We start from the raw sequence: 27,631 nt of genomic DNA, 5'->3' as shown, positions 1-27,631 counted from the left end.
AAAAAAAAAAAAAAAAGGATTCACATTCTAAACTCGTTTAGAACTTCAACTTGTGTCATTCCCCTTTTTTACCAGCTTACTCTGGGGCAATTCAAAAATCGGCGTTTAAAACGAAAAAAAAAGGGTCGGTGTTTTAAATGTATTTTAAATGTGAATTAACTAACAAAGTTCTACAAAGGTTCCACAGGAAGGGCAAGTTGAGTCCAAGAAATGTTGGCTCATTTGAGATCTTGAAACGGGTTGGCTTAATAGCATATATATTGGCCCTTTTGCCTTCATTCAACAATGTTCACAATGTATTCCACATTTCAATGTTGAAGTGGTATGTCCATGATCCATCGCATGTGCTAGCTGTGGAACCAGAGTACTTAGAGGTTGATATAACTTAAGAAAAAGAGCCTACTGAAATCCTGGATCGGAAGATAAAGACCTTTCACAACCGATCCATTGCTTTTGTAAATGTGGGATGGGCCAACCATTCACTTGAGGAAACATCTTGGGAGGAAGAAGATGAAATCTAGACTAAATATCCTCATCTTCTTGGGCTACCAGGTAACTTCAAATTCGATGAAGAAATTTTAATGGGGCAGTAGATGTAGAGCCCTGCTCTTTAAACCCCGATTTATTGATCGGTTGATTCGGTTGGTCTTGCAGGGTCTGAACCAGAAAGGGTTGATGCGGGTGCCCTATGGTGCTTGACTGTAAGGGTGACCTCAAATATGGGGTAGTCAGACAAGATTGATCTGGCACCTGATGTGATTCACATGCCTAAGTCGTGCCCTTGCATGTACCATAAAGCCATGTACGAATAAGAAAAGTATGTTATCATATTGAATAATGAGAACTTAGTCCACAACATGTGGCGAGAGTGCGATACGCATCAAGATCCTATTTTCCTCCAAAGTACAACAAGATTGGCCTTGTTGTGGCCAACTAGTGGGTGGTCACTGGTAGGTGTGAGACCCACCAATGTTTTGACCTATAAAGGAAACGTGGGCCCTACCAAGCCTAACTTGGGTGAGCACGTGTATTTTGGATTTCTCGTCGTAATGAAGTCATCTGTGTCCAATAATGTCGGTTATTTCACCCGAAATCGGGATTTAATGTGTTTGGTCCATAAAAGGGGCAAAACCAAACAAGCCTTAGAAGATATTTATTAACCAAGGTATAAATAGCATTTATGTCTCTCTCTCTCTCTCTCTCTCTCTCTCTCTCTCTCTCTCTCTCTCTCTCTCTCTCCCATTTATGATTTCATCAAGTTGGTGAGAGGAATAACGAAGATGGAGAAAAAGAGGAAGAAGAAGAGAAGGAAGAGGAAAGAAAGTTCCCCCTTGGTTTCCGGACCCGTATCTTACCTTTTCATCACCAGAATAGTATCTGATGCCTTGAGATCTACATTTTGAGGTAAGTAATGCCAGAAACCCTTGGAATGTGATGAAACCCTTTTGTGTGTAGTCAAATCAAAGAGGTAATGGGACCCTTGTGTGATTTCCTTAAAGGTTTGAGGAAGAGAAACAAAGATCTGGAGCTATTGAGGTGACATTTTGAGTTTGGAAAGAGGATATTAAGTTTTGGGGTTTCTTGAGCCAAGGTATGATTTCATTCTCCAAAACCTTGATGTTAACTTAGATCCATGGAATACCCAAGTAGATGAAGCCTAAAATGTGCAGGAAATGAAGTTGGAACAACCCACTTAAGTTCCCAAGAGGAGAATGAAGAAGGGAAGAAGAACAACAAAACCTACAGAACATTGGTGGGTAGCACCGGCAGATAGTCAGACTTACCAGTGTGACCCCCCAATCTTACCTGGGCATCTAGACCAACAGGCGGGCAAGACCGACAGGCACCCTGACCTATCAGTATAACCCAATGGTCTCTTCTGGGCCTACCGACAGGTAGGACCGACGAGTACCAAGACCCGTCGGTAGCACCCATTGGTTCTGGGTTAGCCTCGGGTCCTACTGACGGGTTCCAAACCCACCGGTATGACCCACCAGTCAATTCTGGGCCTACCTACTGGTAGGACTGATGGGTACCAGACCCATCGATATGACCTATAGGTCTGGGCAGACTGTCCATGTGGATTCACCTACCCAGCGGTAGCCCAAATGAGCTTCGATGGAACTAAAATTCAACAATAACCTTCTTCATGCTATTAAACGTGTCGTGACCATATCTTACACATTTTTTATAATTCTGAAATGGACGTATTCTAAATTCATATCTGTGTTAGATTTCAAGACATTCGTCTTCACTTCGGATCTTACCCGTATCACGAGTTCATATTCTCCTACAAGAATAGGTAAGTGGGGAGAGGACTTTGAATTTATTTTGGGAGTGTTTTTGGTATCTTATTCATTCATATATTAACTTGACATTACAAATGCCATTTTCATGCATATGCTTGATTGATGTTGGATGCATTTAGAAATGAACATGTTGTATCTTTATATTCCTGATAATTGTTACTTGCTATGAATCTTGAGCATGGATTATGATGATGATTTGTCGAACATGTGTGGGATTTCTAGAATAGATGCCGTAGTCTGCTTGAAAACGAATGCATTTGGACATTGTGGTATGAGACACGGAAGTACAATGCAGTCGTACTATCTCATATAGGAGCATGTGGTTAGGATTTCAAATTCCCTCGTACTATGACCCTTCCCAACAGGGTTTTACGTGTTGGGTTATCACTGGGGGAAGCATCGATTGTGGACCGCTGTGGTGGTTAGAAGTAAGCCTAGCTAATCATTAGGACAGTTGGAAACCTTAATGATACATTCAGAAGGCCAATCGTATTGCTTTTATTTTCTGCTGTGATTGGACCACGATTTACTTTTTTGAGTGTTCACAGTTGTCCTTCTCCGACAACCCTATGGGCGTATCATGGAATGGAGAACACGTCTCGTACCCAGGGCATACGTGCACTGTGGTTATGAGTAGCATGTAACTTATGACCTAGTAATGATTGCTTAGGTGAAATAGGTTTAAAATGAATCTCATACATATAGTACCATTTGAATTGAAATTGCTTGTGTGAACCTTTCTTTCCATTTACTTAGCTAGTGAGCTCACCCCTCATATACACACCATTTTAGATGATTTTACAAGTTATTCCGTAGAGAAACCCATGCTGGGTCCCACAAACGAACCTCCAGTGAGGGATTGGTGGGTCCCTGATGGATTTGACCACGGAGATTGATGCCCGTGCGAGAACTGTGTTGCGGGGCAAAATTAGCAGATTTCTACTTATAGTTCTCTTTTAATTCTTTTGGTATACTTCTCTTTTTTGTGCTCTTGATAGTTAAATTATTATTTATTGTGTAAATATCATGTCTACGAGCCCACTTGTAAATATACTATATATAAAAATTTAGGTATCAAGAGTATATGGGGATTTACAGGTATTTATATACGATAAGACTTTTGCTGAATTACATTATTATATTCTACATTACTTGTGGCTTGTTGTGTTGTGGTTACTGTATCAGATGATCCTAGTGGTTTTTAGTTACTCGGAGGGAACCTGATCACCGATCCATTTCTATGTGAACGGGGCGTGACAAGAAAGTTGGTCCAAAAGTTATCGAGGTATGGAATAAGAAAACGATACTTTATCGTTATTTTATTGATTGCTCGATATCAATGCAAATCTTCCGTGTGCTATTCTTCTTTGGTACAAGTAGGGCCGGTATCGCACAGGGGCTAAGACCCTCTCGATTGAAGCCTTTCTCCATTAACTCCATTACTTGCCAATGTAGCTCATATTCAGTGGGACTCATGTAGTAATGAGCTAGATTTGGTAATGATGCGCGGGGTACCAAAATTGATTTGGTATTGTACACTTCTCATTGGTGGGAGTCCATGAGGAAAGTCAGTAGGGAATACGTCATCGAAATCTTCCAACAACGGTTTCACTTTCTTAGGCACTGGAGACTCTCCTCTTTCACTGTCTGCTTTGTCCAACAATACATAAACTACTTCGATGCTGTCCATAACACTACGTAAATGTTTCGATGTAACCAAATTTGAAACAGTTACATCATCGTTTTAACGGGATCCTTGGACAGTGCCAACACAATTTTTTTTTTTCCTTCATACAAGAATGCATATATGTTTTTACAACCATCATGAATAGTTTTTCTATCGAATTGCCAAGAGCGTCCAAGTATAATGTGACTTGCATCTACAGGCAGCACATCACACCATATTTTATCAAAATATGTAGAGGCAATTGAAATATGAACAAGGCAGCGTTTTGAACCATTAACTCAATACCTTGTTTTAGCCACGTCATCTTATCTGGAGTAGGGTGCTCTTTCAACTCTTACTTCAATTTTCGTACCACATCCTCCGATATAACGTTCTCACAACAGCCAAAATCAACGATTAACTGACATAGCTTACCAAAAATTGTGCAAGCTGAATGAAATATATTGTTAGGAAGCCAATGATCTCACATCTCTTGATGAGGCCTCAAAAACACCTTATGCATCATCAATATAACTCTCCAATATCAGCTTGTAAAACGTGATCCATCTCGGGGCCACCAGATTCATCCAATTGTGGATCAAATTTAGCTTCTGGTTTAGCAAGTTCATCCTCTTACTCATCCGCCTCATTCTCCATAAGCAAACCCTTGCCTATTGATCGAGCCTTCCCATTTTACAATTACTCGAACGACGACCGAGTTCACCACATGTGTAGCATTAAATTCCAGCATTAGAAGTTCGATTAAATGGAGTAGGAACATAGGTCGTACCTCATTGTTCTTTAACGGTATGGAGCTTTTGTCACCACTCTTGTTGTTGTCTCTAATAACACGTGTTGGGCAGTTAAAGGATTAAGTTGTTGCCCGTCTCGAACGTGATCTCTCCACTTTTAATGCACATTGATGTGCATCTCCAACATCCCACACATTTGAGATGTCCAACGCATATTGAATGTAGTGCTGCAATCCCCCCCCCCCCCAATGTATTTTGAAACAAGTTACTCGTCATTGTCATGTATATTATTTCGAACTACTAAATCATTGAATTCATCAGTATATTGATCGACGGTGCGTAATCCTTGCTACAAATGTTGAAACCGTTGATAGAGGTCTCATTGATATCCGCTAGGTAAGAAATTCTTGTGAAGCTTTTCTTCCATCTTCTTTCAATCAATGATAGGCAATTTTTCAGAATTTTTTCAAAGTTGTTTTTTCTCACAACCATGCAACGGCTCTTTCTCTCAAACGTAGGGCGACAATCCCAGCCTGTTGTTGCTCGGGTATGTCACGATACTCAAAGACTTCATTGATTACAGTGAGCCAATCAACAAATTCATCTGATGGTAATGTACCTGAAAATTCTGGAATATCAAAATTGATGAAGTTATCCCAATTCGATGAAGATCGATCTGGGTAATAATGCTGTTGTTGGGGTCGCCTTCCTCGGATGGTATGATGACTTTCTTACGAACTTAGCTGATGTGATGCATTTCTCAATCTCTCGTTCTCAAGAGTCAAGTTGGCAACTTGTTGCCAGAGTTGCATTAACTCATCTCTAACATTGACGTCCTGCAAGGAAGCTTTAACACGACGTTTACGCTTAGGTGGCAATATGGAACTCTGACTGGCTCTAATACCACTTGATGCAGTCCTTGGAAACATGAATTCAAGGTCACCTACGCCAAGGATCGACATGTAGGACAATGAGAAGAAAAAGAAGCAAGGATTGTAGTTCTTCAAGATTACGTTGTAGCTCTTCTAGGTTATAGTGAAGACTCTTCAAGGTCTCAAATAAAACACATCAATCAAAATCTCATTCCCCAACGAAGTTACATTTAAATAGAAAAATAAAATTCCTAAAGCCCTACCTCTATAATCCTACAGCTGAGAATGAAAGATCAAAACAATAGGAGCAACATAATCAAGGTATCCCCAAGCGAGATAGGATCCTTAATACATTATTTCCATTTTGAATTTCCTACCAAATAGATAAATGGATTGCTTTCCAAAAATACATAATATTTCATGAGATTAAAATCTCCAAATGGTAGTGCTTGGCTGGTTTCCAAAAGAGTAGGAATCCTTTCTTTAAAATAGGAAAGAATTTATTCCCAATGCTTGGAAGGGATTTATTCACAATTTTCATCCTTCTATTAGAGGCATGGAGGAGGGGAAAGAGACCTTGTTGATGTGGCATGCAAGCTGGGCTATTTATTAGCTCGGTTCTTAATCGTAGCCGATCTCCTAAGGGCTTTTGGATGTATACCCCTTAGCCTCTATTGCTTCTTCATGCAGCTTCACGGTTGCATCACCTCCATAGTGCCATCCCTTTTCTATTTTATTATGTCTTGCCTTTGTTGAAAGTCTTCTAGGGTTCACTTGCAGGTCTTCAACGGTAATTTATGGGTTTCTAACGGATGAGAATGAATTGTTATTTATATAGAGGGACATAACAGGTTTAAAACAGCATTTTCTAATTTTTTTTTTAAATCTTCAAGTCAACACCGTTATTCACTTCGGGTACAACAGTATTTTCTAATTTTCTCTCATTATTATAGATCTTCATGCTTGAGACAATAGTAGAGGAATTCTTCCTTGCCCAAAGTTTCCTTTTTAATAAAAAAAGACAATTTATTTTGGGTACAAGAGAACAGACCATATTTAGAATAAAAAAACATGAATATAATTAGAAACAAAACTTAATGCACATATTAGTACACGTAAAATCAAACAATGAATATGTATTTAGGGTTAAGGAAGTAGCTAGTGGTAAGGATTAAAAATCAATATAATTATGTTTTATGTTACATTCTGTTTAGAATAAAAAAAAAAATTATTAAAAAGGAGACTTTCCTTTTTAATTGGGGAATCTTTCCCCTACCTCCCAAGTGGGGTAACCTAAATCCTAAACCCTAAAACCCTAAAACCCTATTTATATAATAAGATCAGGCTTTATTAGGAATTTAAGGAGAAAAAAAAAAAAAAAAAAAAACATGACATGCATCCAAGATGTAGGAACAAAACTTAATACCGAATTTATTAAAATAGAATCCCACTTAGAACAAACTTTATTAGGGAAAACAAAAACATGACATCTGGAACATAACTTAATACTGACTTTATTAAAATAGATCTTCCTATTTGAGATAATTGAGGAATCCTTCCTTGTACTTCCCACCCCAAGTTTCTTTTCAACCCTATTTAATAAGAACATGCCGCACATTAAAGACTTGTTGGTTTCTATTAAACACTTGGAAAGAGATTGGTATTAGCGTTGTGGCCAACATTGTGTCAGAAATTGATCAGTTTCATGTACAAGAATGTTCTTGTACATTTCCGGTCCATGAATTTGATTGGAATCTATTAAATGAAGAGAGAAAAAGTTGATTTCAAATCCACTGATATTCTCATACCTGATCCGCTCTCCATTGTGTTTTTACCTCTCTTCCACCGTCCACCCCCCACCCCTAACTTAATACTGACTTTATTAAAATAGATCTTCCTGATTGAGATATAATGGAGGAATCCTTCCTTGTACTTCCCCACCCCAAGTTTCTTTTCAACCCATTAGACACTTGTTGGACAGCATTGTGTCAGAATGTTCTTGTACATTGTCCGTGGATTTGATTGGAATCCATTAAATGAAGAGAGAGAAAGTGGATTTTATTCACTGACATTCTCATACCTAATCTGCTCTCCATTGTATTTTTTACCTCTCTTCTTAAAAATGTCTGTCCCCACTGTCCACCCCCCCACCCCTTTCCATTGGCCACTAGCTCTAAGAAAGCTAGTAGCCGCGATCCGAACTCCAATATGTAAGATTTTCTATTAGATGGGCTAACATAGTCAAAGATTTATTTCCAAAACTGGTTTAGTGGTGTTGACTAAAGATGGAGTAAGTAGAAAGAATCCAATATTATTGGTAAGTGATCTCTATGGAGATATTGGATTCTATTAGCACACCTTAATGGTATGAAATATTTATTACTATGTGTGGACCTAAGGTATTGTTTCCTTAGTGGGGAGGAAACCCTAATTTTATTGCAGGGTTGGTCCCTACCCTCACCCCTATATATAGTTATCACTGACCCATTAAGTGAGGCTAACAACCAAAAGCAAAAAGGAAAGAGGGTAGACCAGACCAACATTGATCGTGTTGTACGAGGAGCATACAATAAGACATTGAGGAGTTCTTATTCTTCAACCATGGATTCAGGTATACCTAAAACTTATTTTGTAGTATTTGTCGTACATGCTTATCGATCTTCATGAATCGTTCCGTATTTATTTTCTTTCAATGGTATCAGAGCCTCGTTCATGAAAAATCGATCGGCTGTACCACTAGTAATAAAAATCAATTTCTTCTCCTCGAGTCGTTTTGTTTTGAAGAAACGAGAAAAGTAATATATTATATATTATTACTAAAGGACAGAACTGGTAAAGTTAAATTTTAAAAAAAAAAAGTGACAATGAAATAGTGAGTACGGTTTTGTTTTGTTTTTTTTTTTTTTTTTTTTTGGTTATAAAAAAAATCCTGATTTGTCTTTGGAGACGTACGGTTTGTTGCTTTATTTAAAAAAAAAAAAAGAGAGAAAAGGAAGTATGTTTTTTGTTCTTTTGACAAGAAAAAAAAAACAGGTAAAAAAAAAGGAAAAACGGTTTTGGTTGCTTTAAAAAAAAAAAAATTCCTTTTACTGATTTTTTTTTTTTCTTTCTTTTTCCATGGGTGATTATGAAAAATCTAAACTTTCACGTTTCTTCGGTTTGAAGAACCGAATTGGTATATCAATGGGTCGGTAGACTCGGTATAGATAAAGGGTTAAAATAATAATAATAATTAAAATTAAGGGTATTTCTATCTAATCCGAATTGGATTAAGTGGGATCAGTATCGACCTTGATTGAATATGGTTTTGTATCATATGACTGTTTGTAGCTGGTTATTATCCTCTTTTAACCTATTTGTCCCAATCCCAATTCCAAGTATCAAGTACTTTGTGACTCCTTTCAACTATAGCATTTAGTATGAGATGACACATAGACATGGTTATGATGGGGCAAGCATTGTCTTGTTTGTAAAATTGATGTGAGTTTTTTTTTTTTTTGGACTTATTATCCGGTGTGATGCATAAAAAGGGTTTACATTTAAGGCAATGGAGGATAATGTTTATTTTTATTTAATTTTTATTTTTTAAAGTTTAAATGGCCTGAGCCTATGGGTGTTTGAAAGTTTGTTTTGGGTTGCCCATGTTTATTTAAGTGTAATGGGTTGAAGCTTATGGGCCTAATTTGAAATAGGCTGAATTGAACCAAATTAAATCCGGTTTGGTAAACCAAATTAGATTGTAGACCACTATAATGTTGAACAGGTATGTTCAAGCATTGTTTGATTAGATCCAATGATCTGAATCAGCATCGGTTGAGATCGATCCTACACTTGATCGTTTGAGACTTGGCATTGGTATTGTGTCATAGGTAAAATAATAATAATAATAAAAATCCAATGTCTTGATCAAGACCCCTTAAAGTGATTAAATCCTAAACTAACCCAAAATCAAGATGAATCGGTTCAACCAAAATTGTGCCTTCACTAAACCGATCAGGTTGGTAAATTCAAATATCCGACACATTAAAAAAAAAATCTATTATTTTTGTATTTAGTCATAGAACCAATTGGTCATTGATTAATGTGTTGAAAATTAACTATGTTTTTGATATTGTGAAGAATTTTATCATTTAAAATGATCTTATATAGTAATGATCAATTTTCACATAATGTCTAATGAAGTTTTTTTTTAGATTTAAAACAATTATTTTGAGAGTCCCAAGGCCTTGTGAATAATAAAATACCATTGATTTTCATGATGTCATTTTATCATGTACTTGGGATGTTGTGGATAATTACTTAACTAGTCAAACCAGTGGAAGGATGTAATTATATATTCTAAAATATTGTTTATGGTTCGACCAGTGGATGTATGTTCAATATACTGGGTTGAATTTAAAAGAAAAATGAGACATATATTTTGTGTTCCATAACTGTTTTGGAACAGCTATAGTGTTTTGTCTTTATTTTATAATGACTTTAGAATTGTATTTCTGTTTATGCGTGTTTTTTACATTGGTTTATCATTACTATGATATTAAAAAGTCATTTATGAATGGCATAGGCAGAAAATTGATGGCATTTTATGTTTGCATGTCATATTTGGAATAATCTATGATGAATAAATATATTGGAGTTAAATTGGGTGTAAACTTTAACACATGTTTAGCTGCAAAACGCATTTCTAGGGAACCATGAAATGGTGATGTGGATTCCACCAAAGTGACATATCTTGTTCTTTCATGATTTTCCCTAGGGCAGCATAGTAGGTGACATTTGCCTAAAGATGATGTCACCAAAGTTAAAGAAAATGACAGTAACTTAAGGATTCTGATCCCAAAGGTAAGGGGATCTCAAAAGTTATTGTTCTTTTCACAGTTAATACAAGAGAATGAGAGGACTAGTGTATTCTTGTCTTAAAGGATAATGATACAGTTTCAGCTATAACTCTTGAGTGATATAGTCATTCCAGTGAATGCACATGAAAAGTTGAACTTTGTTATTGGTATGATCTATTTAAATGGGCTTTAGTGAAAATTTTTTGTGAGTAGAGTTGACATCTTAAAGATTAATATTAATGATAATACATATACTTACATTTGAGATGTTATGACACAAGATCATCCCACGTTGCTTGTACATGTTGATAGTTTAATAATATTTTCATCATAGTTTTAATGAAATCTATTTTTTGAGTCTAATAATTGTATAGACCATAAACAGTTTATGCAAATGGAATTAGAAAACGTTTAATTTCGATTTATTGAAATGACTTCTGAAATCTGTTTATATTGTTGACTATTTTGGCCTTGTTTATTCAAGCCAATAGTTAGATCTAGTTCTAGTATGAACTGATATTGACTCTTATAAATGGTACTTTTATTAGGTCATCTAGTCCTACTCTCTTATATTAGTGGGAGAATAAATTATTATCCTATTGAGGGTGATAGATGTATTATACATGTTTTGTTATGTATACTACACTTGCTGTTTCATGAATTTTAAATCTGGGGTATTTTGATATTTTCTTCGATATTATATTTATCATCCGTGACATCAAGTTTCATCACGAGACACATAATTATGAGTTTTGACATCCATTTATGATTCAAAATATCACAAGTGCATTGTTTAAGTAATATTTCTTCGAATTTATATGTCATATTTGTACTTCTGATAAAGTTCAATTTTATTGAAAATTCATCGAGATAAAACAGATATATTATATTTGAATGATTTAAATGAACTCATTGAAGTTTTAGCGGCTTATTGGTATAAAGCCTATGAAGTTGTTTATACTTATCATGGATCTAAGCTAACATTACCTTTATTTATTAAAGACTTATTGTTGTTTTTAGCCTATAAGTTATTCGGTTCATGTGCCCTATTAGCTAAATAATTTTCTTTTGACTTAAAAAAATAATGGGGCTTTATTATGATTGATTTTAAAGTTTATAAACTAATATTTATGTTGGATATTAAAGTCATTTGGGTTGAAAGTTCATATTTGAATACAACTTTGTATATCTAATGAATTATGGATAAAGTAACATATTTCCTGTGTTTTTTTTGTTATCATGAATAAATATTATGAACTTTCATATTTAGCATGTTGTCATTATAGGAAATCGCCATATTTAGATTTTCTATTTATTTATGGTAATGGCTGGAAGTACAAAACTGTCATACTAAGAATGTACTCACTTTGATAACTGCTAAATTATAGTATTACCATATTGACTATTAGGGTTTATAATGGGTTGCTTTTGTGGGCTTATGTTGAATATTTTATTAATTAAATACTGAAATAGCTCATCTTATTGTTTACATCCAAAATCTAAACCCACGGGCATTTGGTAGCAATCCAAGTCTATAGGTTTTCATAATTTCAGTGATTACGCTTCCACTTAGTGGGCTAGTTACTGAGATTGTGAAATTACTATTGACTATTCAGGATGGGTTGCAGTCAAGGAGACCATATGACGAATGATGTGCTCTTGCCACCACAGGTGAGTCTTCATTTGGTCGGTTTCGCTTGATAGTGTGAGGGTGACGTTTTGGGCTTCATAGCTTTGGAGGTTCTTGTCTTGCCATCACAGGTGACGGAATCTTCAAAGTGGTGTTATTTCGAATGTCTCGTCTTGCATGTGAAAGATTTCACTACGTGTTTGGCGATCTTACCACCACAGGTGTGACCCCGATGATGTCGGATCTTTCCTCAGTTTCTATTTTCCTACAGTTATTGAAAACAATACTGGGATAAATCTGATTAACAGCCCAATTAGTTAGATTTAATTATATTGTTGGAAAGTTTAATATGCCCTATGTTCTTGCATATTGTATATTTTGGTAAATATATATGATTATATTTGTCAACTTTGACTTCTCAGCTATTTTCTGTTAAAAAAAAAATTTTGAATGGTTCCAATTTTAAGGAATGGAACTAATCCTTTAATATTTCTCTGACTATTATGATAATAAATTTTAATCTTGAATTGATGAGCCTCATAAGCCAGTGGTTGTTAATTATGTTCAAGCTAAGGTTCTTTATGAAAATGGGAGGAATCGAATAGGTTTATCTAAAGATCAGTGGGAGTAAGCTCATGAATCAAAAATTTCTGTAGAACTATATTATTACAAATTGTTAACTCTATATCTAAACCATTGAGGATGTTCTGTGACAACTCCGCTGCAGTTTGTTTCTCTCATAACCGTAAAAGTACTTCAGACTCTAAACACATTAACATTAACTAATTTTTTGTCAGAGAGAAAGTTCAAGAGTCACAGATTACAATAGAATAGATTGCCACAGAAAACATGATTGCAGATCCTCTTACTGAGGGCTTGACTCCAAAAGTCTTTCAAGCGCATGTCACTAATATGGGACTTGTTAGTTCTTTTGATGTATTTTATTAATGTGAGCTTTGCTCATATATCCAGTTGCATTTGAGTTCAACATTATTATATTTATGAAACATCATTATTGTTCTCAAGAATATATATGCATTTCAAGTGTATACACTTGTTTATTTACCTCCTACAGAAAATTGAGGTTATATGTGGTGTATTTACCTCATTCGGTATCTGAGGTTCCAGTCAATACACACACATCCAGTCGCTAGCAAAGCCTCGTTTTGATTGAGGTCTAGTCCTAGTGTTGTGGGACATCCGGACCCAGTCCCAATGAGCTTCTTTGATTGAAGCTTGAGCGTTTGGGAAACGCTTGTAATTAATGAGACCTTCGATATTTGTCTCATAGGGCTCATTTGGTTTTTGAGCCATGACCAATTTGGAAATAGACATGATGATCACTATAGCATGTTATTTCCATACCACACTTTCATACTGTTCAGCCCAAGTCGGTGATGTTATGGTCTCATATCGCTTTAGATGTGATGATCAATACGGTTGGGTGTTTTTAATTCTCATTCGGACCAAGACATTTGGTTTAAGGTGCACTCCATTCGACATTGTTTTGTTTGTGGCCGCATTCAGTTTATCTAAATCGGAGAGTCGTTTTAAATAAATTTTAAAATCTAAAACTTGTGACATATGCTGCCCAAGTGGGAGATTGTAAGATTTCCTATTATGTGGGCTAGCATAGTCAAAGATTTGTTTTCAAAACTGGTTTAGTGGTGTTGACTTAAAGATGGAGTAAGTAGAAAGAATCCAATATTAATGGTATGAAATATTTACTACTATGTGTGGACCTAAGGTATTGTTTCCTTAATGGGGAGAAAACCCTAATTTTATTGCAGGGTTGGTCTCTACCCTCACCCCTATATATAGTTATCACTGATCCATTAAGTGAGACCATACCAACATTGATCGTGTTGTACGAGGAGCATACAATAAGACATTGAGGAGTTCTTATTCTTCAACCATGGATTCAGGTATGCCTAAAACTTGTTTTGTAGTATTTGTCGCGCATGCTTATCGATCTTCATGAATCGTTCCGTATTTATTTTCTTTCACAATATTCTATTTAGAGTGGATATGGATCCCAAATCAATGTGCTATTTAGAGTGGATTGTCCATTTAAAAACCATTGAGAGTTTCTCTAGAGACCAAGTCAGTGCGAGTCCCATCCCCTCTGTTTCAGTTTCAGTGTCTGTACCAACCAAGTAAACTAACGACAAGGAGAGTGGGGAATGTTTCAAGAATTTTCATCCAATAAAACATAAAAGAAAAGAAATTCTCATCAATCTATTATTTGTTCGATAACTAAACAAATCAGAGTATCAATCAGATTACAACCAAAAAACATATAGAATGCGATTGGTCACAAGGGAGAAAGAAAAATGAAAAAAGGAAAAGAAGAAGCACTGAGTAAGTCTCTCCCCTTTCCTCCTCTCTCCTCCTTCCAAAAGTCCCCCTCCTCTCTCTCTCCCCCCCCCCCCCCCCCAAAACGTAGCTCCAGGAAAGCTAGCGGCATGCCCAACTCTTCCTCCCAGTCAAAAAAAAATACTAGGACAGAGGTGGTTGTTGTGACACAGTCCCAAAAAGAGACATTTTGGAGAAAAGACTTAAGTCCGATTGTCTAGCAGGCACCCTGTTGTGGATTCAGGAGAAACTTAGCTGGAGGAAGCAGAGCAACAGAACCCCTTTGTGGATTCGAGTATTTCCTATAAACCACTTTCAGCTTGCTCTCTGCTGCCACAAGATGGAAGCCAACCAATAGCTTTGCACAGTCCCTGTCAATTACAGAGAAAGAGGAGCTATAATTAACAACACATTCTATGAAGAAAATTGTCTTAACAAAGAAGAAGATCAAGGAAGAGGTCATTACATCAACTGTGCTTCAGTGTAGCCTGTGTGGACCTCAAGTCTTTCGGTCCAAAGTGGTGTTTTTTTCAGAGTACACCTTGCAACATATACTACCGAAGCTGCTATTAACGATGGACAGTGCAAGATTGTGGCGTAGCGCATCATTCCGAGTTCGGCTAAAAAGAACACCAAGTTCTCCATCTACCACCATTCAAAGAACCAACTTAACAATTAATAACAACACACTACTAACTAACATGTCAATATGTTACAAAGAGGAAGTGATTAATCTTACCTCTTGATCAGACCCGGCAGCCTTGAGAAAACGGACCAGAAAGACATAAGGTGTAGGAACAGTTAAGCTCCATTGAAGTCTTCCCAATATTTTCTTCTCCATAACCAATACTTGTTCTCTGGTATATGCTTTGTCTGAAATGCAAATAAAGTCGTTAACCTGCAAAATTACAAGTACCCATTAATCTCAGGTTCCAAATATGATAATCAGGGTAGAATATTATCATATTGACCAAAACTGAAGTATACCTCTGGAGCCCAAATCTCCTCGTATTTGCTAGCTATGAGCATGGAAACTATGCCCACAAGCTGCAATTCCCTCCTTATGACAGACTCCATGGAAAGGAATTGATCAACAATGTACAATGTGAGATACAGGGTCTCAGGCCTCAGTTCAAACTTGTGGTGAACTTCTATTAACCAGTCTACCAGAATCTCTCTCATCCTATTATTTATGTCAGGCTGTGAGCCCATGTAGTCGGGAAATTGACTCTGTAAATCAACAATTGGGAACGATCATGAACATCTCACAGATACAATAATAGATATATATGTTGAAGATTAAAAGATAAGAAGCTGTACTTCATTGAGCTTATAAAACTGGTAAATGTCTTCAATGTATTCAACAACTGCCAACTGATCATGACCATCCGCAGCATCAATGTCATAAATTGGATCCTTTGATTTATTAGGTAACCCACAAGCAGCCTGGTATAGATCAATCAAAGTCAGCAAAGTAGAAAACCAGATACTTTCTCAAAAGGAGGATTCTCAAAGAAAATCAACCTTGCTCCGAGCTGTAAGGACTGCTGTCAGTGTCTGGGCTTTCTTCTTCAATGACCCTTCCACTTCCTTTGATTTTCTCAGGTTTACAGGATTCTGCAATTTGTTCTCCTCTTCGGTACCAGAGCTACTCTCGATTACCGTATCAGGTACCGGCTTCACTGCAACTTTCAGGGGAGCTGCCTTTTCTGCTCTCCCTCCTTGAGCCCGATGCTCATCAAGAACTAGTACACCATCAATAACCACTGCATCTAGCTTCTGCAAATCAATAGATCCAAGTTATGTAAGTGAACTTCGCAGCTTTGTATTCTGATTAACCACTCAGGAACCTTTTTTTTTCCCATTTCATACCTTTTTCTCTCCTGCTGCTTGTACATTATTAGCCTTTGCTGCTCTCCCTCTTTGAGCCTGAGGCTCATCAAGAACTAATACCCCATCAACAACCACTGCAGCTAGTTTCTGCAAATCAATAGATCCAAGTTATTTAAGTGAACTTGGCAGCTTTGTATTCTGATTAACCAATCAAGAACAAATGTTTATTTCTTGGATCATACCTTATTCTCTCCTGCTGCTTGTGCATTAGCAAGTAACTGTGCACAGAAACTTCTTGTCACAGGACGATTCAACTGTTGCTGCAGTGGCTTCCCTTCCACGCCCTGATTAGTAACCACCACGTTTCCAATATCTCCAAGCGCTCGCCTTTTCTTCCTATCCACTCCAGCATTCTTCTGCTTACCTATCCCATTAACTACCGCACCTGAAATTTTCATTGAGAAATTAAGGCTAAAGAAAAGAAGAAAAATGTAAAAAAGAACCCCAATATGAAAAAGCCAACTGAAACAATACCATCCAAATTAACATCAATGATGATTGATTTGTCTGAAGGCACAAAATTTCCCAAAAGACTAATAGTGTTAATCAAGTACCACCAGAAAAGAAAAAAAAAAGATTCAGAAATCAAATGAACTCTCATACCCAAAAACTCCTAAATATGATCGGATTAACTGCCTTGCTTGATAGAAAGAAAAGGAGAAAATTGGCTAGTTATTACATCGAATACCTCTCACACAGAAACCAGAACTGGAAAGCTTTTGAGGAAAAGAAATGGATGCATGGAACCCTCAGATGAAGAAAAGCATCAAGACCAACAATAGAAATGAAACCCCATATGAAGATTCGAAGAGTTGAGAAAGAATCGAAGGAAAAACCCCTACAGTGATCAGTTCTAAATAAAACTCGCCAGATAAGAAGTGGGAAAAAATCGAAGAAATAAGAAAAAATTACCTCTCGGTTGCTGTGGAACAAGGGTTCTCGATGCCATCTCTAAATCTTGAATTTGCCTGAAACTCCTCCAAGGCTAGTCAATAGGGACGATAGAAACAGATGGAGCCTTCCACTCAGCGACTCCCCTTCTGCGTTCGGCGTCGCTACCCTCGATCAAGAGTCACGATCTTTCTTCCCTTCTAACTTATCTCTCTCTTTCTTTGTTCTTCACTTCTCTTCTTTGTTCTTCCCTTCTCTGTTCTTTGCTGTTTTCTTCTCTGTTTCTCTATAGTGATCCGAAACGGAATGAAGGAAAAGCAAGAGCTATACCCTTTTTAAAACAACGCTCTCTTACAACGGTCCTTTTTTGCTAAAACTCAAACCGTTCGATAAAATATAATCCAACGGACGGTAAGATGAGTATAGTTTAGTAAACACGCTTTCCTTATTCCTTTGCCAGTTGCGGCTTCATTCTGAGCCCCCAGGAAAGAAAAAAGGTTTCTAAATTAAGCATTATAGCCGTTGTAAACCCTCCCCCACTCATGGTGGCAATTCACAGCCTAACCCGGTCCATCTGGCTTGGTGAACCCGGTCTAATTAAAAACCGAATCTGTTATCTAAATTGTAGACTTGACTAAGGGGCGCCAAACGTGGCTTGACTGCAAACCCGTTTTTATGGTTGGGTTTGGGTTATGCCCTACTTGACCTATTGAGAGTTTAATTAAACACCATCATCAGGTAAGGGTGTTAAAGCCAAACTAAACTGTTTACATCAGGACCGTAAAATCATTAAATAAGTGGTTTGGTTTTTATTTAAAAATTAAAATTGGTTAATAAATGATTCGATTTCGATTTTATTTATCTAATCGATTAAATTTTTATTTATATATCAAATAAATAACACCCTGCTGAAAGTCTTTGACATCTTCATGATCCCATTCCACATTGATGAAATTTACGTCTTTTCATATGAAAGCAGGCTTATTTACTAACAAAAATTAAATTAAATAATTGATTATGATTTTTTTTTCTGACACTAGGTTTTTAGATGTGGCATTTTTATGAAATCATTTAATCATATAATCGTGTGATAAATGATTCAGTTTTAGTTTTATTATACGAAAATCGTTTAATAAACGATTCGATTTTGATTTTTATCTCTAACATTGTGAACCAAACGAAACCATATTGTTTCAATCAAAACTACATTGTTTAACCCCCTTACTCTCACGCAATCATTCTTGGCATAATGTGGTCTTACTTATGCCAATATAAAATCGTTCTTTCTAATATATCTCCCTAGTCTAAGCTTAAATTAAATTACTTGGTTGTATATTCTCTTAGACTTGTTGAGGGAAGGGAAATAGTTCTTATTTAAAGGCAAAAATGTAACGGTAAAAATATAGACATTATTTTTTATTTTATTTTTTTAATACGGTGCTATGCCGGCTGACCACTCTGACAGATCCGGTCCGCCTCCTAACTAGCCGTTAGGGCCCAATAGCTCTTTGCTCAGTTGACTGCTTGATATTTTTCAGCGACTTGGCTCCCTGCCAATTGGCCGGACGACTGGTTCGCAGACCCCGTCGACACCCTCACTGTTAGAACTCCCTATGGGTTTGAGTTTGAAACCCTATTGAGGAAACCACACAGGAAAAACAAGAACACGAATCTAATAAAATTATGGAGGATCGATTTGTACCTTTCACCTAGTATGCTGAAGATGATTGATGTTGGTCACTCCCACTTTCGCTCTCTTGGCTTGGCTATGGATCTTCTACAGCCCCTTAAACCTCCTTGGTTCTCTCACTTTAGTGGTAAAGTGGGGAAGAGTGAATAATGACTGTAGGGACCCAAAACCTAGTATTTATAATACTGTCCTGCACTCAAAACCCTAAACCACAATGGGTTGAGCCAGCATATCCCTAAGCTTGAGAGTGGACCGAACTGGTTCATGCAATTTGACTCTCACCCATTTAATCAACTCGAATAATTAATTTAGCCCATAAATCCAACAAGTTCTGCTTTTGACCAGGGCTCCGATCGATCTCTCCTTGCATGCTGACACATGTTTATTATATTCCAATTGGCTGTGGATGCTAGCGTTGTTCAATCCATTTTTCCTCCTCTGACAATCGGATCTGACCTGATAGTAGAAGCTCCGTTGTCTGTGTTTCCCAACCTGAAACGAAGAAGGGATGGAGGAGAAAATCCTAAAACGAAGAAGAAGGGAGAAGAGATCTGTCCGAGTCCCCAGCCCCAGTTGTCGTCAATGCCATATCGTGTTTGGGTGGGAGGACGAGCAGCCGAGATCACCCTGCATTGGTGAAGAATACTGGCTGTCAAAGAACCGGTGACCAAAGAAGAAATGAAGAATCCTTTGGAAAAAAGGCATTTTCTATTTCTTCATTCTTGTGCATCAATTGAGGCAATAGAGCGTGAGTGCATGACAATAAAAAAAAAAACAAAATAAAATAAAATACTGCCAATAAAGAAAATGAAGCATATCGACACTTAAATGATGATGGAGATCTGCATTCGAAGACCGGATCAGGTTCAAGTATGAGAACAATCTCGTATATCCTTAGTCCATTGATTTAGAATCCATTATATGAAGAGAAAAAAAATGGATTCTAAATCCACGGACCAGGGCTCACACAACCCTTTTAAAGAAGACAGCATCGTAATTCTACAATCCCTATTTGGAGCCACTACTTGAAGACTCATCACTACTATCTTCACTTTCATCATCATCGTCATCTACTTCTTCGGAAATCTCATCATGCTCCTCATTTGCTTCCTCGCTTTCTTCGTCTATTCCACTTCTCTCATCCCTACCCGTTACAACTATAAGCACACCTCTTGCAAATCGAGACCGTTGGCTCGAGCTTAGATGTTCTCTTCTCCCTTCTTCTTTGTTTCAGGATTTTTTTTCCTCCTTCCCTCCCTTCTTCTTTGTTTCAGGTTGGAGACAGAAACGATGGAGCTCCTCCTCCTATTGGGCCAGATTTGAATGCCCTTTTTTTGAGGGGAAAAGAAATTTGAAAACCCTAGCATCCAAAACCATTGGATTATAATTGAACAGATGGTGTCGCGCATAGAAAGAGAATTGAACAAGAATTGGAGGATCAAAATTGGAGACGAATCAAAGTCCTGATCGACTCTCTATAAAGAACACTAACTAAAAAAAAAAAAACTACCTGAGGCTAGTCCTATCGAAATGGCCGGGCTTTGTCACTGAAGATGGTCAACTTTTCCCAATAGATATTGGTTGACTTTTATAGCTAATTGAGTGGGATAAAAATCCTCTGCAATTCTCATCTCATGCAATATTGTGCAATACCCCCTATAGAGGTCGACATGTGGACATTCCGGATTGAACGGCTCAAATTAACCTTCCAATGAAATAACCCAAAACCGTGGTTCTCCAAATTAAACCGAACCGAGTCGACTATTCAAACCCAATCGGTTCAGGTTTTAATTCAAAACCTAAGAGATTTGTATCCATTCTCTCTCTCTTGACTCTCTCTCTCTCTCTCTCTCTCTCTCTCTCTCTCTCTCTCTCTGTTACAGCTCTCCTTCTTTGCCCTAACTCGCACAAAAAACTCCCTGCTCCTTGCTCTCTGCTCTTTGCTCTCTCCCAACTCCATTTCTGTCCTAGATGAAGCTTTTAGCAATGTTGTGATACCCTACTTTCTAAACCTGGCCTAATTAACTGCATTGACTTGGTTTGGTTATATAAGAGTTAAAATCTTAAACCGGAAGGTGAAAATCCTCTGCAATCACTCTATCACTTTTGTGAAGATTTGGTGGGCCAACCACCCGATCGAAGAGGCATCTTGGGAGAAAAAGGATGATATTCAAACCATGTATCCTCTTCTTTTAAGACAACCAGGTATTACAATTTCGGGATGAAATTTTCAAAGGGGGGGTAATGTAATACTCTACTTTCTAAACCAGTCTAATTAACCGCATTGACTTGGTTTGATTATATAGGGGCTAAACCGAAGAGAACCGACACAGGTACCATATGGAATATGGTAGCAAGGGTGACCTTCAACTCAGGTTGGCCTAACATGACCGAGAGGGTACCAAGGGTAATACGTGCACCCAAGCCTTGCACTTGCATGCACCACGAGACCATGTACAAAAAGTAAAGGTACGTACTAGTGTTGGCGGGTGCCAATGTAATCTAATATTATGTGGGGGGGGTTTGTGCCACCTAAGATTGAACCCACCTGAGATAAACCCACCTAAGATTATACCCACTTGAGATATACCCACCTAAGATTATACCCACCTAAGATTTAGCCCACCTGAGATAGCCCACTCGAGATAGCCCACCTGAGATTTAGAAGATATTTTGGGGGCCTAAGTATAAAGGGGGGAGACATTAATTGTCTTTTCCCTCATTAATGTTGGTTGGTCGGTGGGAGAGTAAAGAAGAGAGAGAAAGAAGAAGAAAGAAAAAGAGGAAGAAGAAAGAAGAAGGGAAATCAGCCGTAGAGCTTCACCGGAGCTAGGTCTTGGTATTTTGAGCCTGGATTTATGATCAGCTCATCGAAATCTTCGATTTGAGGTAGGTATTGCACACATTCCAAGGAATCTTAAGAAAAGCCCATCCTTAAACCCGCTTTTTGATTTTTTGGAAAGAACTCACTTGGATCTTGTTAATCCTACTTGGATAATCAAATCTAAGGTCTAATGGAAGGTGTGTATAATGATTTTGAAGGATTTGAAAGGAGTACATGTGAAGATCTAGAGTATTTGGAGGTTCTTGAGCAAAAAAAGTGAAATTTGGGATTTCATTGGTGTTCTTGAAGAAGAGATAAGAATCTTCCTTTTCTTTTCATTTTATCTTAGATCTAGGTTGAGGGTACGTGATTGGACCTCAGATAAGTGATTTGAGTCACCGGATCGTACCCAAACAAGTTCTCTAAGCTGAAGAAAAGTCAGGAATGATTATTGGAGAAATTTCGTTCAAAGACTAGGGGTACTTTTACCCCACCTGTCTTCTGGTTTTAGCCCACCTGAGTTTCCAGAACTCAGATTTGAGGCTCTGCAGTAACCGACGGGCTGCAATCGATAGGCTACATAGCCCACTGGTCTTCTGATTTTAGCCCACCTGAGTTCCCAAAACTCAGATTTTAGGTTCTGGAGTAACCGGCGAGTTGAGACGGCGGGCTACTTGGCCCATCGGTCTTTGGCTCTGGCCCACTGGTCTTTCTAAAATTGCCAGAATTAGTCCAAATTTTATGGATAACCCCCATTTATGATTCTAAACCCGATTATAGTATTCAAACATGATGATTTTGATCCCAAAATAGTGAAATGATAAACCATTATGTTTATGATAGGTTTTACTCAATATATGCGTATCCACACATCGGATCTTTTTTGTACCGGGTACAAGCACTGTGTACATATACAAATAAGTGGGGAGTGGACTCTGATTTAATTTTAAAATGTTATGTATCATTTAACATATGTTAGTCTAGCCATGTATCATGTCACTTGTGTGTAGACTATACATCATATATGCCATATCACGCATTTGAATGTGCATTTACATAATATGCTATGCTTTATGTTATGATAGAATATTCATTATGTCTTGATGTATGTGATGGAAGAATCTCATTTGGACATGATATGCATGCTAGATTTTAGATGCCGTAGTCGGCTTGAAAACGAGTGCATGGTGGCATGTGGTATGGGACATGATGCCATTGTGTAATCGTACTATGCTCATGTAGAGGCATATGGCTAGGATGTGATTTAATCTTATGCTACGACCCTTCCCAACAGGGGTTTACGTGTTGGGGGATCATTGGAGGAAGCATCGGGTTATGGTTGTCGATCTCTTACAGCGGTTAGAAGTATGCACGGATGATCACTAGTACAATCGGTAACCATGGTGATATATTCAGAGGGTCGATCGTACTGCTTTTATTTTGAGTAGAATCACCCATTTACTTTCTATCATTTAAATTTGTTAGGAATTGGCTTACATTTTAAATCCTATACCAACGGTGGGCCTTCTTCGACAACCCTATGGGCGTATCGAGGGATGGGATTTACGGCTCATATCCGGGGTGTACGTGCACTTTGGTTGTGAGTAGCATAAAACCTATGACCTAGTAATGTTGTTAGGCTAATAAGGCTAAAATGAATGGCATATAGGCACAGTTGTGTGGTGATTGCTTGTGTGGTTTCCTTGTGTGGTCTTCCTTTCCACTTACTGGGCTAGTGAGCTCATCCCATGTGCACAACTCTTTTTAGGTGATTTTGTAAGTTACTCGCCTGGTGATCAAGAGCCGGGCCCCACTGTGGAGTTTCCATCTGAGGACTAGTGGGTCCCTGACGAGTTCGAGCACGGTGCAGATTGCACGTGTGAAGATTGTGTCGCATGGTAGTTATGACTCCTATGTGATTCTTTTGATTCTTCTTGATATGCTCCCTTTTTGTTACTTGATGCTTAAATTGTTATATGTTTGTATATATATCATGCCTTCGGGCCCAAATGTATGTAACCTTTATAACTCAATTTGGGTATCAAGTATTTGGGAAACAATTACAGGTATTATTATGAACTGGTCTTTCGTTGAAAATACAGGTCTGATCTTAGATTATTAGATGTATGCTATATTACAGGTACTACATTGTTGATCCTGACAGGTTTGTGAGTTAACCAATGTTAACTCGATCATCGGCTCGGTTATGTGCGAGTGAGGTGTGACAAGGGTAGTATTAGAGCGTGATGCTCTGTCTGCCTACAACATACTACTTAGACTCCATAGAAACTATAATAGGTTTGGAGTAGGGTGAGCTCTCCCATTCTGGGGTGGAACGGGACCTTGTCTGCGCCCCTCGATAGGGGAGCGGGGTGGTACTGAGTGAACAGTATATGATATTCTGGCCGACCCCCTCGTTGTTGTTGATTGAGGGGTGACACTATTGTCAGGAGATTCATCGTTGAATTGTCTGCCCGTAACCGACCTAGGTGGATGAGCTGAACTAGTCCGTGGCACTGAAAGTGTCGAGCCGAATTGATGTATGAAGTCCCGCACCAGTGCATTTGTCACTAACACTTGTAGCTGCAGGCTCTGCATCTGCTCTTCCATGTTTGGGTGAGTTACCCAGGATGATGGGACATGGCGAGATAGCTGAGGGTTCTGCTCGTGCTGATCCCCCTCTCCCTGGGTAACTTACGCATCAGGCCTGGTTTACTGGGGTCCTTGTGGAGGGGTCTCTACTGGGACAGTCTCCTGCTCTGCCATTGGTGGTGAATGGAGACTTCTAAGCGGTAACTCGCGGGTGGATTTTACTTGTGTTGTCGTAGAAGAAACAACCTTCTCACTCCTTAATTGCATTGGTCCAAGGTGGCTTTTTGTAACCAATTCCCACAGACGGCGCCAATTTGATGCGGTAAAATTGACCGGGTGATCTTCCCTATAGTTCCTGGTGCTCCAACCGATCAGCACAAAAGAGATGACAGGGGAGAGCCGGACTGACCCAACGGGGGACTCTCCGATGCCTAAGTCAGATCTTTCCACACCAGATGCTCAAGAGAGCTCTTTCAGTAAAAGAAGTGATTGATCGATCCCCTATGATGGAGGCTTACCTTAGTATTTATAGGTTGCTGATGGAGAGAGAAGGAAGGGCATTTGTGGAGAGTCCTTGAGGGGAGTGGCTCCATGATTTTGGGAATATTCTGGTTTTTAGGGCATATTCTGGGAATATTCTCCATTGATCTCGGAGATGCAAGTCATGAGAGAGGTGGACACCTCTGATGACGTGTAGTGGATAGAGTCCAGCCCCTGTGATCAGGGATCACGTCCCTTGAATGTAGGGGCCGATGCGTGTATGTTTCTGGGTGCCTTACTTAACTGTGTTGAGCCGAGGTGATAAGTTGGTAGCGCCGAGGTGACTGGCAGCGCGGCCTAATGGAGGGCCAAGGTAGTAGCACAGCCTGATGAAATGTCGAGGTGGCAGCACTGCCTGATGGAGGGCCGAAGTAGTAGCACGACCTGAGAAGATGCCGAGGTGGTAGCATGGCCTGATGAGATGGCGAGGTGGCAGCACGGCCTAATGAGATGCCGAGGTGGTAGCACGGCCTGATGGAGCACCAAGGCAGTAGCACGGCCTGATGGAGGGCCGAGGTAGTAGCACGGCTTGATGAGGTGTCGAGGTGGCAGGGCAGCCTGATGGAAGGCCGAGGTAGTAGCACTGCCTGATGAGATGCTGAGGTGGCAACATGGCCTGATGGAGGGCCGAGGTGGTAGCATGGCCTGATGAGATGCCGAGGTGGAAGCAAGGCCTGTTGGGATGATGAGGTGGTAGCACGGCCTGATGGAGAGCTGAGGTGGTAGCACGGCCTAATGGAGGGCTAAGATGGAAGCACGGCCTAATGGAGGGCCGAGGTGGCAGCATGACCTGATGGAGGGCCGAGATGGATGCACGGCCTGATGGAGGGTAGAGGTGGCAGCATAGCCTGATGGAGGGCTGAGGTAGTGGGTCAGTCCTGTTCAGGTTTGTATACATACTTCAGCCGTGCTGAGGAAGGGGACATATTTTGCCTCATCAATACCCAGTTGTAACCTATAACATTTATACCATTTGGTAAGTCACAAAGTTCTCATACTTGATTCTTTGTGATAGAATCAATTTTCTCACGCATGGCATTCCACCATTCACCTGATTCTTGTGATTTCATCACTTCACTATAGGTTATGAGATGTAGTACTTCTTCCACATCTGTGTCAACTGTATGACAAGGTGGCTCACATAGATAAAGGTAGTAGTCATCAAAATAAGTTGGGGGTGTTCTTGTTCTTTTGCTCTTACTTACCCTAGGTTTCGGGTCCCGTCCCTGATGATCACCTTGATTTTTAGGAACTTGGAATTCTTAATAAAAAAAATTCCTGGTTCCTCTTGAGGGTCAACATAATAGTCATCATCAATGACATGTAAGTGTTCTATATCTTTCTGTTGTGGTTTCTCTTCTAGTTTTTCTAGAAATTATACATCACGACTCTCAATTATCCCTTTTTAAGGGTGATAGAACCTATGTCCTTTTGATTCTTCAGAATATCCTATGAACTTGCATTTGATCGTTCTAGAATCCAACTTGTTCCTATATAACTCAGGGATTAGTACGTGGGCTACTGATCCCAACTTCCTTAGATTTTCTAAGTATGGTTTTCTACCTGTCCACATTTCATAGGGAGTAGTTTCAACAGATTTGGTGGGAATTCTGTTTAAGATGTAATTAGCTGTGAGAATAGCCTCTCCCCAGAATTCCTTGAGAGAGAAGAATGTGATAACATGCAACGTACTATATTAAGTAGCATCTAATCCGTCTTTCAGCCACACCATTCTGTTGTGGTGTGAAAGACATGGTCTTTTGTTTAATGATTCCATGTTCCTCAAAGAATTTCTCAAACTCAATGGAGTTATACTCTCCACCATGATCGGTTCTTAAAACCTTAATATTTCTTCCCAACGGATTTTGTGCTTCAGTTCTATAGCGTCTGAAATATTCAAATGCTTTAGATTTTCTACTAAGTAAATAAATATTTCCATACTTGGATAAATCACTTGTGAATGAGATAAAATAAGTTTTACTATTATGGATACTCACATTTAATGGCCCATACATGTCAGAGTGTACCACTTCGAGAAGTCCATTTGCTTTCACTCTCACTGGAAAATGTTTCCTAGTCATTTTACTGAAGAGACAATATTCGCATCCATCATATTCTACTTTAGATAACTTAGGAATTAACCCTAATTTAATTATTTATTGTATTTTTTTAATTCCAGGGTTTCCTAGTCTCATATGCCACATGTATGAATCAACAAGGTTTGCACAATCAATATAAATTAATGACCCAAATGTATTTTCATTAATAATACTGGTGGTTACATTGAGAACATTTTCAATAGTTGAAACTAAAAACAAATCCTACTGAGGGACAAATCATCCTGAAGCAAAAGAATGACAATGTTTTCTAATGGTGACCTCAATGCCTATGAAGTGCACATCAAGGCCCTTTTTAACAAGAGATGGTATAGAAATCAAATTTTGATACATGCCGGAGGCATAAATTACATCCTTTAGATGGAGATTAGCCTTCCCGAGGTCAAGTACGTAGTTTGCAACACCTCAAACTTCATTGTACGAGTTATTGCCCATAAAATTCTTATGGCCACTAGGTGCATGAGTCTTCGTATCTTGTCATCCTCTTGTGGTCCTAGCAATGTAACATGTCGCACTTGAATCTATCCACCATCCCTTATACTGTTCTCTAGATAAATTGCACTCAACTGTGCCAATAAACTCTTTCTGCTGAGTGTTTGGTGGTGGTGCAGGTGCAGTATTTCCTTTGTTCTTTTTCTTAAGACAGGAAGCCTAAAATGACC

The 27,631-nt window shown here is 38.5% G+C and overlaps 1 protein-coding gene across 1 annotated transcript; it reads right to left on the bottom strand.

The window, feature by feature from the left end:
* Positions 1 to 14,280: 14,280 nt before the first annotated feature.
* Positions 14,281 to 17,520, bottom strand: LOC122061127 (G2/mitotic-specific cyclin S13-7-like). The gene is made up of 9 exons (XM_042624322.1): positions 17,228 to 17,520; positions 16,498 to 16,700; positions 16,295 to 16,402; positions 15,947 to 16,201; positions 15,743 to 15,868; positions 15,410 to 15,652; positions 15,162 to 15,320; positions 14,889 to 15,067; positions 14,281 to 14,793 (listed from the first exon to the last, which is right to left on the bottom strand). The coding sequence occupies exons 1-9, from the start codon at positions 17,262 to 17,264 to the stop codon at positions 14,640 to 14,642; spliced, it is 1,464 nt and encodes a 487-aa protein (XP_042480256.1). The 5' UTR covers positions 17,265 to 17,520; the 3' UTR covers positions 14,281 to 14,639.
* Between the last annotated feature and the right edge of the window lie 10,111 nt (positions 17,521 to 27,631).

Source organism: Macadamia integrifolia, chromosome 14 (genome assembly GCF_013358625.1).
Source record: "Macadamia integrifolia cultivar HAES 741 chromosome 14, SCU_Mint_v3, whole genome shotgun sequence".
Classification (NCBI taxonomy): domain Eukaryota; kingdom Viridiplantae; phylum Streptophyta; class Magnoliopsida; order Proteales; family Proteaceae; genus Macadamia; species Macadamia integrifolia.
Note: the sequence above shows the minus strand (reverse complement) of the source record. Positions and strands in the feature narration are given on the sequence as shown.